The following is a 24449-nucleotide window of genomic DNA, read 5'->3' on the forward strand; positions in this document are numbered from 1 at the left end:
CACTCGCAGATAAATACATTGACGTCTTCATTTTCCTTGTCTGCGCTGGAATCTGGATCAAAGCTGTACGGCTGGATAGCCCTGATATAGCTCACCATTTTTGTTGCACCGCTAATGTTAGGTTGGAGTTTTGAGCGGCTGGAAGCTAGCGGGAGGGAGTGTAATCAAAGAGATGATGGGAAAGCAGCAGAGGCTGACTTCCACCCCAACAGTCACACCCACAACTTGGAGGTGATTTTCTGATAACCTATTGCCGCTCTGAACAAACTTTGCTCCAGATAACGACATAGGCTTTTTAATTTTGGCTAAACACATCATAATTATAATTAAAAGACCACTTTTAAAATAGATCAACAGCTGATTGGAGTGGGTCTTTGAGAGAATTGGAGATCTTCTTATAGAGAGGCATCTACATTGCACTTTTAACCCTAAATTGCTTAACATTGAATACAATTAAATGTGCACATTTACAAGAATAAAATCAGGTGCACAAAGTTTTTCTTGATTCAAGTATTGCAATTTCATAGCATCTTCCAGACGAGAAGAAATCATCAAAGATTGCAGTGATCCAGGGTTGGATCATCTGCTTTGAAACTAGGAGGTTGTAGGTTCAGATCCATTCGACACTGAGTGCCATCAGTTTTCTGAAGTGTCTTGATTCAACTTCCTCTCGGTTTTTCATGAGCCTGTGTTCACAGACTGAGTCTCACACTAAAGCATCATTAACTGTCAGCTCTGTGCACGCTCCCGACGGTGTTTGTTCCCTCTGCCGGGATTTGCTGGTGAGTGACTCGCCTCCCTCCGCCTGGCTCCTTATAGCTCAGAGGAGGCAGGAGACCCGGAGGAGTGGTACAGACATCGCCGACCAGAACTGCAAACACGCAGAGGGAGTTTACCTTTAAAAAAAAAAAGAAAAAAGTCTCATGACTATTTCAGTAAAGGACAAACGCAGGACCGAAGACGGCAGCCCAGCACAGCAAAGGGGGGACTGAGAGACAAGGTCCCGGGATCAGTGACTGCAGCTCCCCTGCAGAGCCTGGATGTTTGCTGACAGTTGGACTCTACCTCACCTGTGCAGGTAGGAAGCACCCTTGGTGTCAAATCTGAAAGGAAGGAAAACACTTAAAGGATCTTAAAGATTTTATGTGAGATTGTTTTTTATTTTAATTGTTTTTATTGTTGTAACATATTTTTTCATCTTTTGCAGAAAGGGAATAATAAGTATTGATGCTAAAAATATATTTTTAATAAGGTTTTAAATGCAAAGTGATGATTTTTTGAAGGTTATAAGGGCGTTATTTTTACTCAAAGTTAGTACTAACTTTCCTTAGTACTATTATTCCAACACTTTATGCTTTTATTTTTTGTTTGTGCACAAAAAAAAGCTTTCCTACCCGCAAAAAACAGCGAAAAATGTTATTAAAATGTTTAATGATAAAATTAAACTACTGATGTTCCGTTGTCCACTGAATTGACCTTGCTGAGCTCACTTGGCAGCAGGTTCATTACTTCCCCCCCTATGCCTTACAGGATTTACATTTGTGGAGGGTTCCTCTTCTGCAGAACGGAGGATATGCATCACCTGTCGGTGGCTTCCCTCTTTCTTTTTGTTTGGTTGGTGGAGAGAAGCCACAGTGCCAGCAGCCTCCAGGACAGCATGAGGCAGCTCCACCACAGCTTCTCCATCAGCCTGTACCAGACGATCACCCAGACAGAGAACGGCTCCAACCTGATCGTGTCCCCAGCGAGCGTTTCCTTTTCTCTGGCGCTGCTGCAGCTTGGTGCCAGGGGCAACACGCGGGCTCAGCTGGAAGGGGTGCTGGGATACAGTGTGAAAGGTGGGCTTCATTTCCTTCTGCACAAACATGCTGATCGGGGATAGCATTACTGGCTCCTTGGGAAGCTGGAGGAGTTGTCGGTGGCTCTCAGTGCTGTTGGTACCAGGTGGTGTGGAGCTGTGCTGCTGCTGCCGCTGGCTCTGCAGAGCACAGTGGTGTCTGGAGCCCTAATACCTGCCTCCACACCAACTATAATCTCATTAACCACCTCTGCAGCTTTGCTTCAGGGTCAGGAGGTCAATTTGTCTTGCAGCAAATAAAACCAACGTTGCAGCTGATATTTAATTATCCTCTGAGGATAAAAATCATAAAATGCTTTGATAAAAAGTCAGCAATTTTAAGAAAAATTGTTGTCACTCCATCTTATTCTCTTGATACATGAATGTATTTCCAAACAGCTGCTCACATAAGTGACAAAAGTCACTTATGTTTTTGTTATCATGTACATGTTAAACTACGGTAAGTTAGGAGCTGAAGTAGTTTAATGCACAATTGCATCGGTAGGGGTCAAGAGGTCTTTATTTCCTGATTCTATTTTGTTTTGACATTTATTTGAATTATATTATTAGAAAACACAACAATAGAAAAGCATCTTAAAAACAAATTTTGGGTTAATTTCTGCTGATAATTTTTTTCTCGATTAACGAAAAAAATTGAGTTTGGTAATTCAGCACAACTTTTCAACCCAATGAGACTGTAAAGAGCTTCATTCTGCCATAACATCTTACAATGATAAAAGATAAAGTTGCAAGTAATCACACTTTTATCATGCAGAGAATTTAACTTGAATAATCAAAAAAGAGGGTAAAGTTTGTTTTAGAACCTAAAAAGTTTTAAATGTGAAACTGCGTTTCCTGCAGAGGCTCATGTGCTGGATTTCCTGCTGCGCTCTCAGAGTGACATAAGCAACAGCAGCCGGGATATGTGGCTGCAGCAGACTTGCACACTTTTCATCCAGAGTGGCGTCCAGCTCCTGGACGAGTTTACCCAGGGTGCAGCAGCTTGGGCCGACACCAGCGTGGTCCGGGCCAACTTCAGCCAGCCCAGTCACGCTCACAGCCAGCCGGAGCAAGCGGCACACAACCCCGGTAAACCAGATTTGGAAATCTGAACCCATGGATATTTAGGTTTTTCTAGAGCTCATAGTTTGGTTTTGTGCGGTTTGCAACCAAACTCCAAATCTAGGATTATTTCCGGAAGAGTAGTGAATACCAGCCAGCTCTGAGACAGAGCTGAATCTCTTTCTGTTAAGTGCAGATTAGAGTTTTATTCTTTTAAATCACAAACTAACTCTTAGTTTTTTGTCCAGAATAAAAGCAGTTCAAAGTTTTATCTGCACATTAAAACAAAAGAGATACAAAGATTTCCTGCTTTGACTTTTCCTTATTTATAAGAGACACAGTAATAAAACTGCTATGTGTAACAAACGTGGGTTTGTGGTATCTCACGACTGATGCATTTGTTGCTTTCTTGCATGTAGATGACTCGTGGCCCCTTCATTCGGGGGCCAGCAGTGGGGAAATGTCAGGCTCAGGTGAGGCCCAGGCTGACACTCTGTGGTGGGGTCAGCGGTTGCAGGTGGCCCTGGTCAACACGGTGAAGTTCAGGGGCATCTGGCAGAAACAGTTCATGTTCACCAACACTCAGAATTTGCCCTTCGTGCTCCCAGATGGAAGCACCATCAAAGTGCCCATGATGTATCAGGCTGCAGAGGTCTGCTATGGTAAGAGTCCATACTCCATGCTGATGCACTGATTTTGTACCATCCTAAGAGTCAAATGTTCCCCATTAGATACGTTTTCAAGGTAAATCAATCAGTTGCTTATTCTTTTTCTCTTTTTTCTATTTTTTCTGAGCTTTTCCCCCCTTTTTTTTCTCTTCTATGTTTTTTTTAACCTTTTTTTCTCAAGCAGATCCTTATTCAAATAAAGTGTCGCCTGCTGTCAGAGTTGAAACCTCCCAGATGTTTGAGAAAATGGCACATTGGCGTCCTCAGCTTAACTCAGCATTGAAGCCTTTTCACTCAACTCTGATATTTGACATGGCTTTTTTTTTAAATCCTATATAACCGTTCTTGTCTAATTTGATTCAAGCCTTTCTGAGACTCCTATATTATTCATAAACACCTATTGGTTATCACTTGGTCCATGTTTTCTGCCGTGTAGTGCTTTATCCTTCCACTAGGGGCAGTAGAAGGGCTATTTTAAAAATCCTCAAACCGTCATGGTGGGAAAGGTTTTGCTAATTTTCAAAGCTTTATGGAGAGAATGAGTTATATATTGTTATGCACTATTTAAAATGACTACTTACTGAATTAAAAAATGCAAAATTAGTTGATAATGAATTCTTTATAATGCAGTTACACCATGTTAAACATGTGTGGATCACATTTGAGACAGTGGGTAAATAAATTGCCTTTTTTTTCTGAACACTCTTCAATATTTTTGCATCTTAAACTGACATTGTTGTGAGGAAAAACTCACCAGATCAACCAAAAAAACATACTTTAAATCTAATACAAAAATAATATGAAATTATTTTGTGGGTTTTATCATACCATCTTAATTCCAAAATAATTGAATTTCTGTCAATTTTGTTTTCTGATGTAGCTGGCTTTACAGGATAATAATAATAATTTTCATAATAAATAACTGAAAAATCTTTGTTAAAAAATATTTCAACTGTGTTCTTAGACATAAATAAGTATAATAAAATATTGAATTCTAACTCTTTTTTTTGTCAATTTTTGCTTTCACGCTTAAATCTGAGTCATAACAAATTTTAAGTTAGCCCATTTCTGTATTTAGATATTTTAAAGAGCAACAAACAAAACTGCATGTAGGCATCAGCATATGTATTTTTATTCACGTAAAGCCAACCTTTGGTCTCCATCAAACAGAAAAACTATCAGTAAGTGTTGAAATAAAAACTGTTGACACAAGTTTTTACAACTGTTTTTGTTAAAATATTGCAAAATAAAACAAAGCAGACATGAGAGGAGGTATGAAAAATGAACTTTGGTTAGCAAATTGAAGCTTACATTGTTTAGGTTTGATGCTAAATAATGTGAGTGTCTCTCCTGGTGTTCAGGGAGCATTAAAGATGTTAACTTGGATGTGTTAATCTCCCCGCAGGTCACTTCAGAACTGCCTCTGATCAGCGCTACGTGGTCCTGGAGCTGCCATACCTGGGTCACTCCCTGAGCCTGCAGGTGGTCCTGCAGAGTGACAGGAAGACCCCCCTGTCCTCCCTCGAGTCGCAGCTCACCGCACGTCAGCTGGCCTCCTGGAACGTGGGCCTGCGCCGGACCAAGATGGACATTTTCTTACCCAGGTGAAGGTTTGCACACACATAGAGATGATTTTTTCATTTGATTGGAGTTAAAGGATGGTTGTGTGGGACCTGCAGATTCAGAATGCAGAGCAAATTCAACCTGAGGTCGGTGCTTCCCAGCATGGGCATCAGTGACGCCTTTGACCCCACCACAGCAGATTTCACCGGGATATCAGGTGGTTTGACAAATTCCATCAAAAAAAAAAAAAAGATGACGCAAATCCTCTGACAGCTGGTGGTTTTTGTTTCTGCAGTGGAGGAAGGCCTGTACCTGTCAGACGCCTTTCATGAAGTCCGGATAGAGGTCAAAGAAGACGGGACAAAGGCCGCCGCTGCCACTGGTGAGACACATCCTGAGCACAACTGAAAGGGACAAAGTGAACCATGAAGAGCTAAAGGAAAGTGCTTTGTTCTTGCAGCCATGGTGTTACTCAAACGATCCAGAGCTCCTGTTTTCAAGGCAGACCGGCCATTCCTGTTCCTGCTTCGACAGCTCAACACAGGTACAAGTTTTGACATTGCAGATCATTTAGATTTTGTGATATGTTTGGGGATGCTGCATGGTTTAGGGGTTAGTACTAAACCTTTGTGTGTGGAGTTTGCATGTTCTTCACGTGCACGCATGGGTTTTCTCCGGGCACTCCAGCTCCCTCTTAAAGTCCAAAAACATGCCTTATTCGTTGATTGGAAGCATTAAAGGTGTGCATCAGGTGCCTGCGCGGCCCTGCAATGGATCGGTGACCTGTTCAAGATGAAACCCAGTTTTGCCGAAAAGTAGCTGGGATATATAGGCTAAAGTGACCCTGAAAGGGATTCAGACGTTTTTGAAAATGGACATTATGTTTCACATACGTCTTTTTATTCACTGTAGAATTCTAACAACATCATTTCTACTTTGTCACAAGAAAAAAAAAAACGTTCAAAACCGCTCAATATTCCCATGTATGAGGCAAAAATGTGTCATCAGATTCACAACAAATGTACAGATATTTTTTTTATATTTGTGGATCACAGCAGATTAGTGTCATTAAAAATATCTGCAACAGTCCGATAGCTCAGGGAATCTGTAAAGTACCTCAGAAATCCAGCTTTTCCTGCCGGTGTACTCAGACTGGTATAGTGTAAATAAGTTAGGAATCGGATGATAATAACTATGTAAAAGCATTTTAAAAAAGTTAAGTAAAGCATAATAGGGATGGGATTATATCAAATTCCCTTCTTTCTATTCCCTTTTCAACCAATTAAACTCTTTGTAACAAAAGTAATATTGTATTTCAGTGAGTTATGTGTTGTATGTATATATGAGAGCAAATGTGTCTATTTATGAATTAGAGTAATTATAATGGTATCATTTAGATGATGTATCTATTCTGATATATATGTACATAAATGTGTGTTTTTCTTTATTTTTGATTACAATTATTTTATCTTCAATCAGTTCATGACAAGTCATCCTCAGTTTGACTAATCTATACAGATATACATTTCTTTTGTTATTCTATGGAGATATTTCCTTTTTTTCCAATTTTTTTTTTTTTATATTTTGAGACCTTGAAATGAACCAATTCCAAATTCTCAGTGAATGAAGAATATTTGTGATGGAGAGGATTTGGCGACACCTGCTGGTCGTTTGAAGAAACAAAAAAAAAACATTTAGATCACTTTTCCAGTTAAATAGTAAAAAAAGGAAAAAATATATATATAAAAACGTTCCAGTTTTTCCCATATGAGATGTGTAATGCTTTTTTTTCTATTTATGTTTACTTTCTCCATTTCAGGATCCATCTTATTTATGGGGCGAGTAATGAATCCTGCAGACCAGGCACCATGAAGCAACCATTTCCCAAAACGCTGACAATTCTCTGGAACTGATTTTACTGCTGGTATTTATTCGTGGGCCGAATGTTGGATCCACAGACACTTGAAAAAGAGGGACGTTATTTTTGTATATGACTGTAAATAAAATCACACTATGTTTTTACTTTCTGGCAGCTTTGTCATCACTGTGTGACGCAGAAAGGGGAAAACAAAAACCAACACAAATATTTGTTTACAGAACACTTTATTTACAAGGCCGTTCACAGTGTAAAATAGAAAACTTTATTCATGGAAATACTTACAAAAAGGCCATTTTTCCAATGAACATTCTCTTTAAATAGTTCTCTAGGGTTATTTACATCTTTACAGTGTACTCAAAATACTCTTTTGGTAGCTTTCTCTCCACAAACAAAGACAAGTATGGCAGATTTTGGTCCCTGTTTAAGGAGGGAGGGAATGCAAGAGCGCAGCCGTCCGAATCAGAAATCAACCTCCCATCTCCAGACTTTAACATATTTGTGTAGAATCGAGAACCCTGAAAACGTCTGACCGAAAAAAGTTAAATTACATTAAATAAGAACTCTCAAATTTACACAAGTGCAATAATAGTTAAGAGAAGAGAGGTTGACTTGAGATTTGTGGCAAGTTGGGGATTTTTTTTTTTTTGTAGAAGGGGGCGGGGCTACGTTATTTGGCAGCAACCAGCTAATTGGTTGTCAGGTCAACACTCCACCAGGGAACAAAATAAAAACAAAAATGTGCGTGCGGGGGTGGGTGGGTGGGGGGGACTCCATTGTTATTGCTGATACTGATGCATTTCATGTCAGTTCCTGAGCTTTTTTGTTTTTCTACATACGTTTCCCCCAAAATGTGGCATCGTTGTTCAAGGTTTTGCTTCGCACGAATCTCCCCTGAGATCCGGTCCAGCGAAAAGACAAAAACCTTTTTCGAGTGTGTGCACACGAATAAAAAAAAACAGCGACTCCCTGCATCTCCAGCGGAAGCTGGAAGGTCATTTCGTCCCAACACTTAAATGATCACTCTTCTGCAAGAAGAGTGAGAAACTTTCAGGAGTGGAGTTCACCAAAGAGCCGTGTGAAGTGCTTCAGTTGGAGGAGTGTTTGAACGGGTTTCCCCCCGAAGACAAAAATCCAAGAAACCGGTTCGTCAGTTGGGGGAGATGAGTTAACGAATAGGCGACGCTTCCTCGACATCTGCGCGGGATCCCTGTTGACCCTGAGTTGTCCCGAAACAAAAGACTTCTAACCCAACATCGTTGATCGCATTCTCTAGACTTGAAATTGCACTCGTGTCCGTCTGACACTCTGGAGGATCCATTTCAGAGACAACCCGCCTCTTTCTAAAGGAAATAAATGAACGTTCATCTCGTCGCATAAGCAAATACTCCATCTGCGGGGGGTGGAGGGGTTATCCTCAGAGTTCAGTGTGGGTCGGTTTCAGAGTGGGCCCACATGGTTCATGTTGTTGGATCTGTTGTGGATCTCCTCCATGTAGTTCTCCAGCTGCTCAATCAGAACGCGCTTCTTAAACCTTCGCAGACCGGAGACAGACAGCTATTGGTATTTGCGACACGGCTAAACGCCGGCATGCGATTTGGGAAACTGTACCTGGCAGCCTCTTTGATGATGTTTTGCACAAAGATGAGCCGGGTGTCCAGGGTACCCTGGACCTGCTTCAGCAGCAAGAAGATCTTCTCATAGTCTGAAACAGAAGGTGCAGAGATGCATTAGAGGACGTAAACTTTGAAATGATGGCTCCGCTGTTTAAACCAGAGAAAAGCGACTACCAACACGTACACCGGCCAGGTTTCCTGATCTCCTTGGTGATGAGCGTCCTCAGCTCGTTGTTGATCTTCGTCGTTTCGCCGTGAATGTGCTTCTTCAGAGCCTCGGGCGACAGGAAGCGCGGCCCTGGCTCCTCTGAGCCCATCAAAGTCACCTCCTCTCTGTCCTCGCTGCCCAGCGGCAGCTCATCCACCCTTGGTTGCCCGTTCTGCGCCTCGTCCGTCTGTGGAAGGACCTGGGGGTCCACGGACATGTGGTTCTCCAGGACCGGTGGAGGCACCGGCGGGAGGTCCATTTCATCCGTGTCGGAACTCCCGTCTGAGCTGTAGTGGTTTGGGTCCATGTGATTGATGATGATGACATCGGGTTCTGGTGCGCCGTCAATCATGTCTGAAGACACGGTTCATTTCATTAAAAAGGGATGTTTGAAAAACTTTATTTCTTCTGGGTAAAAGTTATCAAGAAAACAGTAAAAAAAAAAAAAGAAATAGAGCAACTAATCAAGCTTTTTCTTTCAATATTTCTCTGGAGATGACTCATAATTAAAGAATTCTTACACAAACATAAATAAACATTGTTACATTTACTATGTTTGAAAATATTTAAATATTTTTGCTGTTTGCTGTTGACTTCAAGAGATTTATTTAATAAAAACAACTCATTTTTTTAAGCTGCAGTTGTCCTCTTGGCAGGATATGACATCACTAAAACCTGGCCTTCTGACTAGACGAACAGGCCTGACAGGTGTCTGAACGTGGCGAGTAAAGCTGACCCTTCATCAAATCCTCACTTAAGCACGACCCCGACCCTCAAACGGAGGCATTGAGGATAAAATGGCTGTAAATCCTCGTGAATATTAAACCATGACATTTCTTTCTTTGAAGTGGGACTATTTAACACACATTCAAATGAGCAGAGACTCGCTTGTGGAACATATGGTGAAATAACCAAATGAATTTAAAAAGTTTAAAAGCACAATTTCCTTCTAAGGCCTAATGTCTATTTTTTTTTTCTGAATAAAGCATGTCCAAAGTCATTCCATTTCAACGCCTACAGCGCCTAATAGAAGTAATATTTTTATTACTTTAGGCTTTCCAGCACGTATCCAATAAAATGCGGTTATATATTTTACCAGCAGATGGCAGCAGTGCAGCAGCTACAATACCAGCACTGGTTGAGCTGCTGTGAACAGCAAAACTGGTCACAGACCACCAACTCACCATTTGTGATATTAGTGATAAATAATGCGATGTCAATATAACTTGCGATACATGAAGGAATAGATTTAAAAAATATATATATAAAATTTCCAGTTTAATTTAAGAGTCAACATAACTTAAATTCTACAAAGGAGGTGAGCATCTAACATCAAACGGCTCCATCCGATTGGATAAACATATATATATACATATATTTGATTAGTTAAATACTTCAAGCTGCAATAAGATTGTTTTAGCACATTTAAGGTGACCATTTATCGCAATTTACGCCGACTTGATATCGCGATGATGATAAATTTGTGATTTACTGTGCAGACCTACAGAGCACCAACTGTTTTCATTTAAGTCCCACTCTGATCATCTTTTGATCTTAAAGTCTTTCAATAATGATTATGCCGTTTTTAGCAAAACTACAAAGGGTGTCGTTCTCTAGGACATAGTTTCTGCAGAGCGGCAATAGTTCATTAGAAATTCACCTCTGAATTGTGGGCAAGACGTTGGTGAGGAGTAACCCCGCCCCCTTCACCTCCCTGTTGCTGAGAGCTCATAGAAGGGAACTCGTGGCCCCGCCCACTGTCACAAACACGATCTTTTGCCGATGGGATTTTTTACGTCTGCTCCTGATTCACGACTTAAGGAAATACTCAGAAATGCATTTTTTAACGTTTTTTTATGTCCTCCAACCGAAAAGCGCTTCAAGGACATGTTAAAAACACCCAAAAATGCCATTTTTATCGCAGTGGGTCTTCATACTGTGGATTTTAAATGTACGTTTTTCAAAACCAACCGTTTTGTTTCTATTATACAAACATAAACAGCGCAACACATTTGATACATTTTTGACCAAGTTTTAAGATCACGCAGGAAAATCTGCTCCCAAAAAACAAAACATGTCTTTAAACTGAAACATTGGCTTGGCTGAAAAATCACACTCATACTTTGATACTTACTTAGCTCAAAATACCTTACATTTTTGTATAAACTCTTAATAATCTTCATTTCTGAATAAGAAAACCTTTAGTGTTGTATTCTTTTACTGGAATACTGTTTTAAATTGTTAATTCTTTAAATGTCAGTATTTTTTTTTTGCATATAATGATTGAGACTTAAAGGTTTTATTTGTCTTGGAGTAACTGTTGTGTTGCAGTGTTGATTCACATCACCTGTTGGGTGTCGGGGGCTCCCAGGCGGAGTTACAGGCGGGGTGTAGGCCTTTCCCAGCCGCAGCAGTGGTGACATGCAGCGCCGCCTTTTAGGACCCCCACCTGGAAGGTTGTTACTGTCTCCTGGTCGTTTGCCCTTGTTCTGAGGGCCAGTGACGAACTCATCCGCCTCATCGATCATCATGCCCTGCAGAGAAGAAGAAGACGACGTTCAGCCTTCAGCGCCTAAAGTGTTCGTGTGGCTTTTATGGTGAACGGATAAGCAAATCCAGGGTGTCTCCTCATTCACAGGCTGACATTTACAAGTCCTGCAGGAATGCACGCCAATGGTACCCGAATCATGAAGTAAGCTCTGAAGCCAAGAGAGATCTGGTAACCACGATGAAACTGCTGGTGAGTGTAAACAATTTAGACCAACAAAAGTGCGTAAAATTGAGAAAAAATGAGCTACATCCATTAAATATATACATTTTATTAGCTAAATATTATTTTGCTTTGCTCGTTTCTCTAGGTTGGTGTTGATTGAGAGTTGCTGCTCTAACCTTTTTGTCCAGCTTGAAGGGGTTGCCAAACGTGTGCAGACGCTTCGGCTGTTCGGGGTCGGCGTCTCGGAGAGGCTGAGGGGCAGCTTTGAGGAAGTCTTGGTAGTTCCCCATCTGGGCGATTGGCACGCTGTGGAGCTGGTCTGGAGACGAGACGCGACATTTTAATGCCACGGGATGTTTGGGTGACTTTACTGCTACAGGGGAGCAGCATCTGAAGGCAACCACCTGAGTCTTGTCCTCGAAGAGCGCAGGCGCCCATGTTGAGCAGGTTTCTCCTCATTCGGCTGAGCTGGTCGAGCAGATGGCTGCGAGGGATGTCATAAGGATTCCTGAAGCTCTGGGGCTTCAGACCCTGAGGATGACAAGAAACAGAATGATTATCCTGTAAAAAGGGAACACAGCAGACAAAAAGCTCAAACAAGAGGAATTGTTCTTGCATCAAAGCCAGCACACCTTGTTGAGCAGAGCCAGGTGGAACCCCTGAAACTCTTTGGGGTTGAGCTCCATGGGAACAATGGGGCCGTCTCCCGTCAGACTCTGCAGCTGCTGGATGAAGTCCCTGCGCTGAGCCAGGGAGATCCCTCCCCCCCGCCACCGCACCTTGATCCCGGCTTCGGGCGGCGTCTTCTTACCGATCGAAGCGATCAGGCGGTCGTACTCGATTTTAGTCTGCGGGGTGCGACCAAACAAGTCAGAGCCGAACATTTCATGAGAGCGGGACGACTCAGGGGTTTTCGCCCGACAACACACCTGCTGACTGAGTTTCTTCAGGTAGGACACCACGCTGTAGCTCAACCCGTACTCCATGTTGTCCGCCAGCAGGTTGGGGGCGCCCATTATTCGCATAGCCTTTCTCAAGGACTGCAGAAGGAAGAAAAAAAACGCAGCAAGAGCCCATCGTCAATATGCTGTGTGTGTGCGTTTGTCAATTAAAAGCCTCAAGAGGATCCACGTACTCCAATGTAATAAGGAGGCATGGTCTTCAAGTAGGTCTCAAAGGACTGCCGCCATTTGATGGTGGGCTTGAACTTGTGAACTTTGATCAAGTCATCTGGAGGGAGGGATCAATCAAAACACACAGTTAGGCGTTTTAGTTCCATTTTCCAGCCACTTTTCAAACTGCTCAAATAATGATGACTTTAAAAAGAAGTAAAAGGTTTGGAGGTAAATACTGAGAGCCGCACGGCGTCTCACCCAGCAGCGGCAGGAGCACGGGGTAGTTGTAGGGCATTACAAACAGGTTCACACAACTCAGCGCCGTGCTGGCTTTCAGGTAGCCAAAGGGTTGACCCAGGTCACTGTACTTGGCACTGTTACTTACAAACACCTAGAACAAAGAGGCACAGGTCCAAATAGTTTTACACTCGAAATGTCAGAGAGATACATTATAAATCAAAACAAGGCCCCGCATTACAGAAAACACTTGCCTGGAGTGGCCTTTGGTGAAAATGTGCATTTTATAAAGAGCCCCAGATTTGACAGAGCAACACATGCTCAGTGCATGCAGCTGTTATCCGCTGCAGCAGCTGAGGATGCACCGCAGACATCAGCATTAGGGTAGCTTTTTGGCCACAGCTGGGTAATTGTATAATACTTGGACTAAATCATCCGGAGTAGTTTAATGCTCCAACTTTTTCATATAAATGACTCAATAGAACACATTCTTCATTGGTTTGTTCACCGGCCTTCAGTGCAAGGCCACAGCTGCAAGAAAACCTACATAGAAGTAGATTAAAAAGCATTCAAATCATTCCAGAAAAACACTTTGCTTTAGCTTAGTATAGTCTGATCTATTGTAAAAGTGTTCCCAGTGATCTTTTCATTTTAATCATGCCGTTTGTTTTCTAGGCTGCAGTTTGTTAGGAATTTGCCTCCGTGTTGTTCTGAGAGGGACTGTTGGTGGGGAGCAACCCCCCCCCCCCCCCCCCAGGCTAACAATAACTGTGCAGCAAAAGTGGAGAGTGGACAAGTTAGATCCTGGATAGGGAGGACGTTCAGATGTATGGAGCGGTGCCGGGGGCTTGTGGCCCCGCCCAGTGTATTTTCTACGTCACAAATACAATCTTTTTCCATTTGTCTGCTGATTCACAGTGTTTCAACAAAGACAGGCTCAGAGATGACATTTCAGGCTGAATTCCTTTACATTATGTCCATTATGTAGAAATGCATGTTAAAGACACCAAAATGACCATTTTCTTCTGAGTGGGTCTTTAAATATGAGTCAGTGTTTTATGATCAGCAGGCTGTTCCCCCTCCACATGCCTGTCTCCACCTTTCTGGTTCTCTCACAGAAATTCAATGAAGCCCATTCCTGCTTCTCCCGCACAGGTCATGTGACTCACCTGCCAGCAGGTGTGGGGGGATTTTCTCTCCAGGATGTACTGAGTGAGGGGCGAGGGCTCCAGCTCGTACTTGTCGAAGGGCACCTTGTCGATCACCATGGGCTCAGCATCCACACAGGAGAAACGCACATGGGGGTGGGCGGAGCGGGGAGGCTGGTTTGGTAGAGGGGGGACACGAGCGATGTAGTCTCAGTTTTTAATTTCCTTCTTTTTTCTTTTTACACACTGCTGGCCATATAAATAAAGATTCATTCATTCATTCTATGCAGAAAAAAAGTCTCCAATTCATTTTCCCTGTAAAAAAAAAGTCTCAAGTGGTTCATAAGGAGCCAAAAAAGAACATCAAAGCTGATTCCTACAGCGCCATGGCAATGACATTCAAAGAAATACGAAATTTATGGCCACCAATAAATATTTTCTGACCAGAAATTAGCCTTTTATTTGCATTTTGATGGCACAAATCAGTATTCTGTGGGCAGAGATAAAGATTTTTTTGTGGACACTAATTATTACAGTATTTTGTGCAGAGATTAGCATTCTGTGCACACAAACTTCTTGTCTGTGTGCACAAATTAGTATTTCAATTCCTACAGGCTCATTTGTGAACACAAAAATGCTAAATTGTGGTCACAAAATGGTAATAAAAGTCTTTATTTGTGGCCACGAAATATTAAATTGTGCCCACAAATGCTCATTTGAGTTTACCAAATACCAATTGGCCACAAATCATTGATTTCAGGTTACAATTTGTTTTTTGTTTTGAATGTCCTGACCAATTCACTACCATCAAGCAATGATAACTAAAAAGCAGAATAGAACTAGTGAGGACTTTGTTAGCACTGCTGCTTGGTTAGCTTTGTGTTTAAAGAGGCAGATTTATTCAGGAAAGGAGGAGAAATGCAAAAGCATTGGATTGGATCGTTGACCTGTGAGGCATCCTCTCAGATTCCTGCACGAGCAGCTCATTTAATTAGTGTTTATGTATAGAAAATGAGATTTCTGTTTTGCATCGATCAGTCAGAGCTACGCTGAAGGTCCACATTAGCCAGAGAGCGATTATGTTCTCTATTTACTGATGCACAAATAAAAATCTGTAACAAACTATGGAAATAAAACAAATACTGACTTAATGCCCGATTCCAAAATCAGTCGATTGGTTTTTGTACTAAAAGTTGTCAAAGACCGCTTCTGTTTTCAAGCCTGGATGTTTCCTACCAGTGTTGGGGAGTTCTGGTCCGGCCAGAAGGCCTCAGGGATGGGCCAGTGTCCGATGGGAACGCCTGTTTTGGGATTGGGCCGCACATAGATCAGCTTGTGACAGCAGTGCCACGGCTGTATTCCAGACTTCGGCACCTCTGCAGGAGCGTCTGCACGGCATCGAACAAGAAAAGAACAGCCGTCAGACACAAAGGAGGAAAAGATCAACAACGTCAACTACATCTGTTGCAAATGGGTTGACAGGGAACTATTAATGACAGACCTTTGGTTAACAGAATATTCTCTAAGCCACAGTATGAGGAGGAGGAGGAGGAAAAGAGCTGATTGTTAGACAACTTTTTGCCATGTTTAAACCCAGCAGCAGGTACAGAAAAATGCCACAACTGTAAGCAAATGTACTTAAAATCAAACAGAGCCGTCTCTTACCCTCTAGTGGCGGAGGATCCGGCCCAGTCTTCTCAAAGTTTATGACCACTCCGCTCTGGATTTTCTGCACCAGAGACTCCAGACACTGATTCAACATTCGCTGAGAGAACACACTGTAGGAACGACCTGCAGCACACCAACCAGAGGTCAGAACAAACCCTAAAATGACAAACTGTTATTTTAGCTCCACAGGTAAAAATTTGAAAGTATCAATATGATATATATATTATTTTATTTTTATTTTCTTTGTTCTTTTATTTATTTTTTTTTACTAAATATAGGTAAACATAAGTACTTTTTAAAACCATTTCTCATTTTTTCTTTATTTAGTATAAGCAAAAATATTATTAGTATATTAATTGTATATTGTCCTGGTATCAAGCTGATATAAAGCAGCTTTAGAAAAGTGACTGATGAATGGAGGGCCTAGACAGAATGAAAAGAGTGATGTGCCCAAAAATAAAACAATACATGAAAAATAATATACATTTTTAGGGGGAGGAGCTTTAAAGACTGGGACACAACAACTAGTCTCCACAAAAAACATCAATTGTTAGATTTATGTTTGTATTTATGCTGCGAGCAGCAAGTTGAATAACTGGAAAATGGCTTATTTAATGTAACAGACGTGTCTTGAGTTTGTGGGAGAAAACTACGGTGGCCCAGTAGTGCAAATCCCATCAACCAACCCCTTAAGTGCAAAAGCATTTTGAAGATCATAAATTCTTCTTTTTTTTTAAAGCAAAAAGTTTTTTTAAAAGCATTCCATTTTAGAAATCAAAATGCTATTAAAAAAACAAAGAAAACTTTTGTCATCCTCAAATCACCGATGGCGATGGTACCAACCTTTATTGGCTTATTTTTGTCTTTCACCTTTTAACTTTTCATTTTGATTTCTGGAAACTACTTCTGCGTTACATTTATTTAATTTTATTTTTGTGTTTTGGTTTCTAGAATTTTGTTTTGATTTCTAAAATGTAATATTTTTATGCATCGTTTTGTTGTATAAATTGTCGTCTTTAATATGTTTTTGCGTCGAGTGATTTGTCGGCGTGATTTGGACTTCAGGGCCACCGTAGGGAACTTTGAAACAAGTAAAAACCTTAGAGATCCCACCAAGTCAAATATTAGACATGCTCCAACCAACACTGCCACTGAATATCAGTCAGCGCATCAATCATGTGTGAAACCGCTTTGCCACAGTTGCCTCTGATTAGCCCCACTTAGCTTGTAGCTAGCAGTGGGTCCCTCTTCACCTCCAGTGACCCTGCCATGCACCCATTCACACAGCATTTCTAAAGGCCGGGGGCTTTGTGTCAGGACTGCCATCAGCAGTAATGGAGAGGAGAGCCATGGCCGACAATGGAGCCGTGTCGCGCTCCGCAGCTTTGGCGTGCTCTCATTACCTGCATGTGTGCGGATTTTGTCTTCTCAAAAGCATCGTTCCTGTTCGTCAGAGCGTCTTTCAACGTGTGCGAGGAGGCGTGTTATTTTGAACTCTGCAGCCGAACGAGATCACAAATGAACCTCTACCGTTCATTAGCAATCAAAAATAGTCCAGCAGAGCGCATAACTGCTCTGCAAACAGCCCCCAGCGGGGAGTTTAGAGCTTAATACATATTGCAAAGGCACTCCAAACTTAAACTGGGTTTAGCCCATACTGCCAAATCTGTAAAAACCTCCCTAATGCCGAGTAAAGAAGAGTTAAAACAGTGAGAAAACAGCAGCCAAGACGATCTTTTCCTTCCTTTTCATTCTCCAAAGGCTAAATTCAACGCTCTCCTCTCTTCGTACAAACAGATGATTCATCAGCTCTGACACTGAATTTTCTCAACAAATAGCTATTTTCATCCGATGTTATAAATACGTGTTCCACCAGGCTCTGGTTTGGCGTTTGGTCCCCCCCCACGTTGCAGTTAAAATGTTGTTACTCTACAAGCCTGTGTCAGCACAAATACATCACATTGTGGCAGCTGGATGACATTAGCAAGCAGCCTAAATGTTCTGGAATGCAGGTGCTAAAACTACAATAATACGGAAACTCTCCTAGATAAGCAAAGCTACATTATCATTTACTCAAACTTTTACTTTAATATTGTTGGACTTTAGTTTTTTTGACCAAATGCTGAAGATATGAAAAAAAAAAGCATCAAAAATAACAAAACAAAAAAAACATTTGTATAAAATAATTGTAGGGAAATGTATTTAACAATTTGACAATAAAGAAAAAAAAAACATTTTTTTATACAAACAAGACAAAATAAAAATAAGTAGCTATAAAATATTGTAATTTTGTAATTTAATATTTATAAACCTGTGAATCTTCATTTAGAACAGAAGATGAGAATTTAAAGAAAACATTTTAAAAACAACAATTTTAGAAAGTGAATTTTTAGGGGAAATATCAAGAAACGCTTGCAGATGCGTTCCGATACTGCTCCTCTGCCATGCTAGCTGCTAACTGTCCACTATGTTTAAAACAAAATCGGGTTTTCAGAACTTTTTTTAGTGAAATTAATTCTCACTCTTTTGTTTTCATCTACGAAAAAAATTGATAGCTGTACTTTGAAAATGAAACCCTTCAGCGACACTTTACTTTGAAAATGTAGTGCATACGGTCAATTTATTTACTTAAGATCCGACATTATCCCGCAGTTTTAGAGCATCAAGTACATTGCCTAAAGTGTATTTTACTCAACTTTATTAATAAAGATGGCAAATCAGCGTTCTTGGACGTCACAAATATTTCTAGTGGAATTACAGCCCTAAATATTTTTTGTATCACTTCTTTTCCAATATAACTTTGACTGCGCACATAAATCAGGAACACGGCATCACTGCAAGTCTATAGGAGGCATTGAATTGGATATGGCTCTGCTTGTGTAGTGGAAACGGAGACTCAAGCCACCAACCTCCAGTGACCTCGCACATGGGGGTGATTGCAGAATCATCAGAGGGGACGCCGCCGAGGGGTTCGGGTTCGACCGATGCGTTACCGGGGATACGCAGGACGAGAGCGAACAAGCGCTGGTCCCACCGGAAAGGCTCCTTGGTTAGCTCGCTGCCCGGCAGCGGGGTGGTCAGGGGCAAGTGGAGCTGGATAGTGGAAGAGGAGAAATTATGAGATAAGTCGGATGAAGACGAATGCTTCCGTTCTTTGAACCCTTCTTCTGACGGAACAATCGTTTGCCGACCTCGTCTTGGACCCCGCTGCCACTCGTCAGCTTGTTGCCGTCAGTGATGGCAATAATGATCGCAGGTTCCAGGAAAAAGGGGTTCCTTCCCTGCAACGAGCAATGAAGACCGTCAGAGCTCCAGCTGCACGCACATAAAAAAAGGCAATAACTCAGCATATGAACTTCATTCAAAATAGGCTAATCTTTCAAAGTAAAACACTAAAAGCACTACGGTACCTATGGATTCTTATGAAAAAGTGGAACCCCAAAAAAGACAAGGACATGACATGTACAAGGCAAAAAAAAGAAGATAAAGACAGGTATTTAGGGCCTGGATTTCAGTCACTTCAGATATAAATAAACATAAACGAAGCACCGTCACCATATAGACGGCGTAGACGGGTCCTATTTAAGTCAGAGGGAGTGTGAAACTGAATCTTTACTCCAGAGGAAAGAAAATAGAAAGTGTCCTCAGTACAGTCTATACCTCACATGTAATATATTTGTCAAGAACACTTTCTTATGTTCACCGTGAGATACGAGTTCACCACCTACGGAGTCTCTTTTTCTGCGAGACACAGAGATCCTTCACAATAATGGCACTGCACTGTCATATAATGAAACTGGAGCAGGGCTGCATGTATCGCTCTGCATCAGCCTTCTGTGATCTCCACACACACCAACTTGGTGACTTTGCTGAAGAAAAAGCCCCGATGCAGGCTGACAAGTTCAGTCAGCAGGCTGGCGCTCACGGCAGACTTCATAAACGCCATCCGGTTCAGTCAGCGCGGCGATCATTAATGGATGTGGATCCCTCTGGGTGTGACTTCTACCTGTGTTCAACTCAATGATGGACCGTCTAGTAATGCATCCCGCTCAGAGTAAACAGAACAACCCGGATCTGCTCTTCCTGAGGTATCCATGACGACAAAACTTTTGCTGTTTTTCTTACTTTCGTTCTCCTCAAAAATCCCGGTACAGTGAAAACTTCCACGGCATGCAAATGAGTTGGAGATCATGCAATCCATATCCCATAAACACAACTAGCTTATTATTTACAGTTGGCACTTTTCTATTGTAAACAAAATCCAGACAAACTGCATCTTTTCATCCAGAAAACGGGACTTCTTGTCTACTACAACACCAGCATGATGACACCCATTAAACGTTCAATAAAAATGCTAACATATATCAGTATATCCTGGCCTTTTTTTTCTGTTCCATTTTGACTGGTTTCATTATTTTCCCACACTAATGATCAGGCTTTCCCACCGCCTATCTGTCTTATCATCTCCATATCCCGTGGGAGAGTCATCTCGGCTGCCCGGCAACCCTAAAAGACTCTGTTACTGACACTCCAGGGCAATATTATCAATCAATATCAATATTATGTTGTTTGTCTTTTAGAGCTTAAACATAATTATTCTACACATTGAGCTCTGAAGAAAATCTAAAGAACAGTGTGTGATCACACACAACTTCTAGGTTTACCCCTTTCAGACAGAAGCTTCTCTGCTAAAGCTGCCTCTTATTTCCACCCCCCCCTCACCTCACCTTCATTAAGAGGGGAGAAGATGCAATCAAAATGAAAGATTACCGACCAAAAAAAAAGAGAGAAAAAAGAACTATCCGCTTCTACAGGTTTCAGGTTGGACCCAATATACAAAAATATATATAATAGCTTTGGTAATGTTTCATGATATATGACACATGATTAAAATAGCAGATTTATGCAGTGGAAAAACCATTTTATTTTTAAACCAGGATATTTAAAGCTTATAATAAGTTGCTTGTTTTTCTAGAGGACATATCTGTGGAAACTATTTATCGCGGGAGGAGCTGTGCGCATCTGCTGAAAAAAAAAAATGACCTCCAGTTTTGGCAAAGCAGATGAGAAGAAAGAAACATGTTGCTCAACTGTAATTGTTGCTAAGTGAAGGAGGCCACCTCTCTATCGCTAAAGATCAGCAGAGGGCGATACAGAACACAGTAACCCTGGCGCTGGCTTTTGTTGCTCACATCCACAGAGATGAGCTCCCATATTATATCAGTCAGCCTAATAGAGCTGCTGATGTCTGGCATCAAACATTCGCAGAGCGTCTGGTGCTTTATGCATTATGTACCAGGCATTTCTGCATTAAGCTAAGTGGAGGGAAACGTCCACTTAGAATCCAGGAAAGGATTTTCTTCCTTTCTGCTCATCTGTTAAAAGAGAATATAGATGACCGGACTGTGAATTGGAATCATAGGTTGCCTATGGTACTCACTGGTGAAAACGTGTGGGCTTACAGTAGTTATGAGTTCACTACCAACCCCACATAAAATGCCATGTTTAGCACTGGGTTGTGTTTGTACTTTTAGACCTTTTGGTGTTACACTGCATCACATACATAATACAGAAGTGTATTAACCCCTTCATGACCGACTTTCTTTCCAATTACATTAAAAAAAACTGTTCCTCAATGACTTTTTCTGATGCTAAATGAAGTGGGTTGGATGTTGGAAATCAGCGACATGCAGCGTGAAGGGGTTAACTAAAACTGTAGACGGAGTCTGCTCACATCTAAACAATACAACCCTCTCAGAGTATTTGACTTGGAGAGATTACAACTGACCTAAAGCAATGATGTCAGCATTTGTTGGATCTAACCTCCTAATAGAAAAGAATTTAAAATGAATGGCGGTTAAACCTGGTCTTGCATTTCAGCTAAATCCATCATTTCTCACAATTATCTTAGAAATCCAGTATAAATAATTGGAGTTGTTATTATTGTTTTGCTTTTAAATGAACACTTTTGTCTATGTGTGTTTTGAAAACCATAAAATTTATAATATTGTGGTCAGAAGAGGTTTCTGAATTTTAAATGACCTTGTGAGGTTAAACATTGATTCCTAATCAGATAGATAAACATCTTTTTAAATATCAAAACATCTGCCAAAACTTGTCGATTTGTTTATTAACCATCTCCTAATTGGTTTATTTTAGGGTATTCATTTATATAAACCATTTTTTTCAAAACATGCTTAAATGCCAGAAAAAGCTTTGAGGAATGTCCAAAGTCCGGCTCGTTGGCCAAACAAAACGAATACATTTGTTTCTCTGATCAAAACCAGTGTTCCGTACTTCAGAATAAAATACCTACTTGTGTTATTTTCCTGTACGCAAGATTTCAACTTACAGTGAGCATTTAATAGTGAATAGTACATTTCATATGAACCCAGATTTAATATTAATTTAAGTTTTTTCCAGACACGTATTTCTGGTCTACAAATATTAAATTCACAGTAATTTGGGTAAAAATTTCTTTAGATATATTTCTGTTTTATGTGAGGAAACAAAAAGTATCCCACTGCAAAAATAATTTCATTAAAATAGAAAATTTGCAATTAATGGTATTATAAGGGTTCAAAAAGGGCCAGGCAGTTGGATGTCCCTCACACATTTACACCTCGCCAAATTTGGCCCTTTTTGCTAAACACGTCTCTGCTAACCCTAAAAAAAAAACCAAAATAAACAATAAAGATGTCATGCTACATTATATTATTCTAGATTTGATTTAGACCATGTCATGTGCATTAAGACCGTTATTCTTACTTTTATTTTAACCATTAGAAAATGTTTTTTTTTTTGCTTGGGACAAAAACTGATTTAAAACTCCATTTTGAATGGGAATTGTTTAAATGAACATGACCTCACGGGGATTTTACAGCAAATTTACCATAAAGGACAGAACTGAGAAGTGACGTTTTATATTTTGTCTTGTTTTTTTTTTTGGGAGCGGCCGTGTGTTTTCACAGTGTGCGTGTGGTTGATGCTTGCAAAACTGGGGAAAATGACCGTTGAGTGAGTGGGGTCTGTGGATGCAAACAGCGCCTTGACTTAGCGCTTCATAGTTCCGGTCTGCCTCTTCAGTGCTACGTACCTGTCCATAGTTGTCTATCCCAGTCACTAATCTATTGAGGTTAAGTAAATCAAAAGCTGTCCTCAAGGACTGGCCAATAGATGTTAGTCCGGTTGCTTGGAGATTCCTCAATTCTGTCATAAAAGTAGCGTGACTCTCTTTCCATCCAGCCTGGAAAGATAAAATAAAATCATTTGGTTAAAACTTTGCAGTTTCTACCCATTTCAAAGCAGCAAAATACCTAAAATCTATGTCTTTAAATCAACTCTTGTATTTAAATATGAGTAAAGCAAAAGAAGAAGCAGCAATGACTTCTATATGTTCCTCCTGCCTTTCACACTGACGGTTTGGAATCATAAATCACAATTTGGCGAGTCACATTATTTTCCCATGAAAAATTGAAAATTCGGTCTAAACAAGTAAAGTAGGCTAGTTTGTCACCCACACCTCCTCCTCCTCCTCCTCCTCTCCCCCCAGCTATCACTTCGCTGTATAAATAACACCCAGAGTTCCTTGCTGCTCACATTGAAACAAAATGTCGGCCATGTTTTAAGAGGGGTATGAAAGCTCTTCCTGAAGATTTTCTCCACACAATTGATGTAGTGATCCCACCTCAGTGGAGCGATGGACGGACAGGCAGTCTGCCGTAATGTAAAGCTGGACATGACCCGAAAGTAAACTCTACCTTTATTCCGACCGGAACGTCTTCAAAATTTACCAACATATACCGGTCCCCACGACTCGCCGGATCTCTCGCTCTGAGCTGTGAAAAATAGTAGAGAATATTTGACGATTATCGAGAGATCGCCTTTGACAAGCGAGGATGCAACAGCACAAAGACGATCTGAGCTGGAATCCCGCTCGGGGTCTCCCAATATCAATTTGTTCCGTGGTTACAGTACCTTCATAAAAGTCTCAACAGCGCCTTTTGCTATGTCCAGATAGGTAGTGCCCAGATGGGTGCGCTGGTTCATTGAAGCGGACGTGTCTATCAGAAAAAGTAAAACGGGCATTGTGGTGGTAATGACACGTTCTGCATGGACTTGGTGTCAGTACACTCAACCAAAGCACCAAAAAATTCTTTTGTTCTCCTGCCGCCTGTCACACCTCTCAGCTAGTGAGCTAGCTAGGTGGCTAACTGCCTGTCTCACACATTCTTTACAAAAAAAGTGTAAGAATAGTGAATGTAGAAGCCCATTTCGGCCCAACTAAACTAAAAGCCTCAAACCGTAGGGGCACGTTGTTGCTTCACGAGGGATTTTGATGATTTTTAAAATATTTTGTAAATATCTCTAAGTTTCCTAGCAACAAAGTTCCCTCTTACAATAAGTCCCTGCTTCTCCCTACACTGAATGCGCTGTGCTTTCTCCACTGGTTTTGATCTAGGCTCATCGCCGGGCCCCGCCTCCTAAGCGGTCTTTTACTGTCACGTGCGTGGATCCCTGGATCTGATTGGTTGCACCATGACGCTCATTACCATATCCAAATAAGGCAAAACCAGAGCGGTTCATGCGCATGCTTTCTTGCCCGAGAGGCAGGAATGCAAGGAGAATATTCTGCACATACATTGTGTGGTAAAGAATCTGGCAAATGTGACCCTACTTTTTTTTTTTTTTTTTTCCAAAACCCCGCTTCAGTTAGTTATTGTTTGAATAGCATAATG

General features: G+C 41.1%; 2 protein-coding genes across 3 annotated transcripts; one reads left to right on the forward strand and one right to left on the reverse strand.

The window, feature by feature from the left end:
* Positions 1 to 867: 867 nt before the first annotated feature.
* On the forward strand, positions 868 to 7152 carry serpine3 (serpin peptidase inhibitor, clade E (nexin, plasminogen activator inhibitor type 1), member 3). 2 transcript variants are annotated; one of them, XM_011489419.4, is made up of 9 exons: positions 868 to 1078; positions 1531 to 1838; positions 2699 to 2926; positions 3319 to 3561; positions 4973 to 5171; positions 5247 to 5347; positions 5426 to 5512; positions 5591 to 5674; positions 6950 to 7152. In XM_011489419.4, the coding sequence occupies exons 1-9, from the start codon at positions 1041 to 1043 to the stop codon at positions 7000 to 7002; spliced, it is 1341 nt and encodes a 446-aa protein (XP_011487721.2). In that variant the 5' UTR covers positions 868 to 1040; the 3' UTR covers positions 7003 to 7152. The 2 variants fall into 2 exon arrangements, with proteins under 2 accessions (XP_011487721.2, XP_078795852.1); XM_078939726.1 differs by lacking the exon at positions 6950 to 7152 and having other exon boundaries at positions 5591 to 5985.
* A 64-nt stretch (positions 7153 to 7216) lies between these two features.
* ints6 (integrator complex subunit 6) lies at positions 7217 to 24176 on the reverse strand. The gene is made up of 18 exons (XM_023951191.2): positions 23689 to 24176; positions 23472 to 23549; positions 22808 to 22957; positions 18903 to 18992; positions 18621 to 18804; positions 15709 to 15834; positions 15280 to 15431; positions 14065 to 14217; positions 12917 to 13049; positions 12679 to 12773; positions 12473 to 12583; positions 12176 to 12391; positions 11948 to 12074; positions 11720 to 11862; positions 11178 to 11364; positions 8807 to 9184; positions 8618 to 8711; positions 7217 to 8540 (listed from the first exon to the last, which is right to left on the reverse strand). Exons 1-18 carry the CDS (start codon positions 23797 to 23799, stop codon positions 8447 to 8449), a joined length of 2622 nt encoding a protein of 873 aa, XP_023806959.1. The 5' UTR covers positions 23800 to 24176; the 3' UTR covers positions 7217 to 8446.
* Positions 24177 to 24449: the final 273 nt, after the last annotated feature.

Source organism: Oryzias latipes, chromosome 21, assembly GCF_053564925.1.
Source record: "Oryzias latipes strain Hd-rR chromosome 21, Olatipes_Hd-rR_3.1".
NCBI classification, from domain to species: Eukaryota; Metazoa; Chordata; class Actinopteri; order Beloniformes; family Adrianichthyidae; genus Oryzias; species Oryzias latipes.

Bases quoted from the DNA above. Each gene is read 5' to 3' on its own strand.
- serpine3 (XM_078939726.1), top strand. From the start codon at position 1,041: ATGTTTGCTGACAGTTGGACTCTACCTCACCTGTGCAG. The intron at 1,079-1,530 runs GTAGGAAGCACC...TATGCCTTACAG, and splicing joins ACTCTACCTCACCTGTGCAG to GATTTACATTTGTGGAGGGT. The intron at 2,927-3,318 runs GTAAACCAGATT...TCTTGCATGTAG, and splicing joins GCAAGCGGCACACAACCCCG to ATGACTCGTGGCCCCTTCAT.
- ints6 (XM_023951191.2), bottom strand. From the start codon at position 23,799: ATGCCCGTTTTACTTTTTCTGATAGACACGTCCGCTTCAATGAACCAG. The intron at 22,958-23,471 runs GTAGAGTTTACT...TTATCTTTCCAG, and splicing joins ACGTTCCGGTCGGAATAAAG to GCTGGATGGAAAGAGAGTCA. The intron at 9,185-11,177 runs GTGATGTGAATC...CCGTGTCTTCAG, and splicing joins GAGCCCCCGACACCCAACAG to ACATGATTGACGGCGCACCA.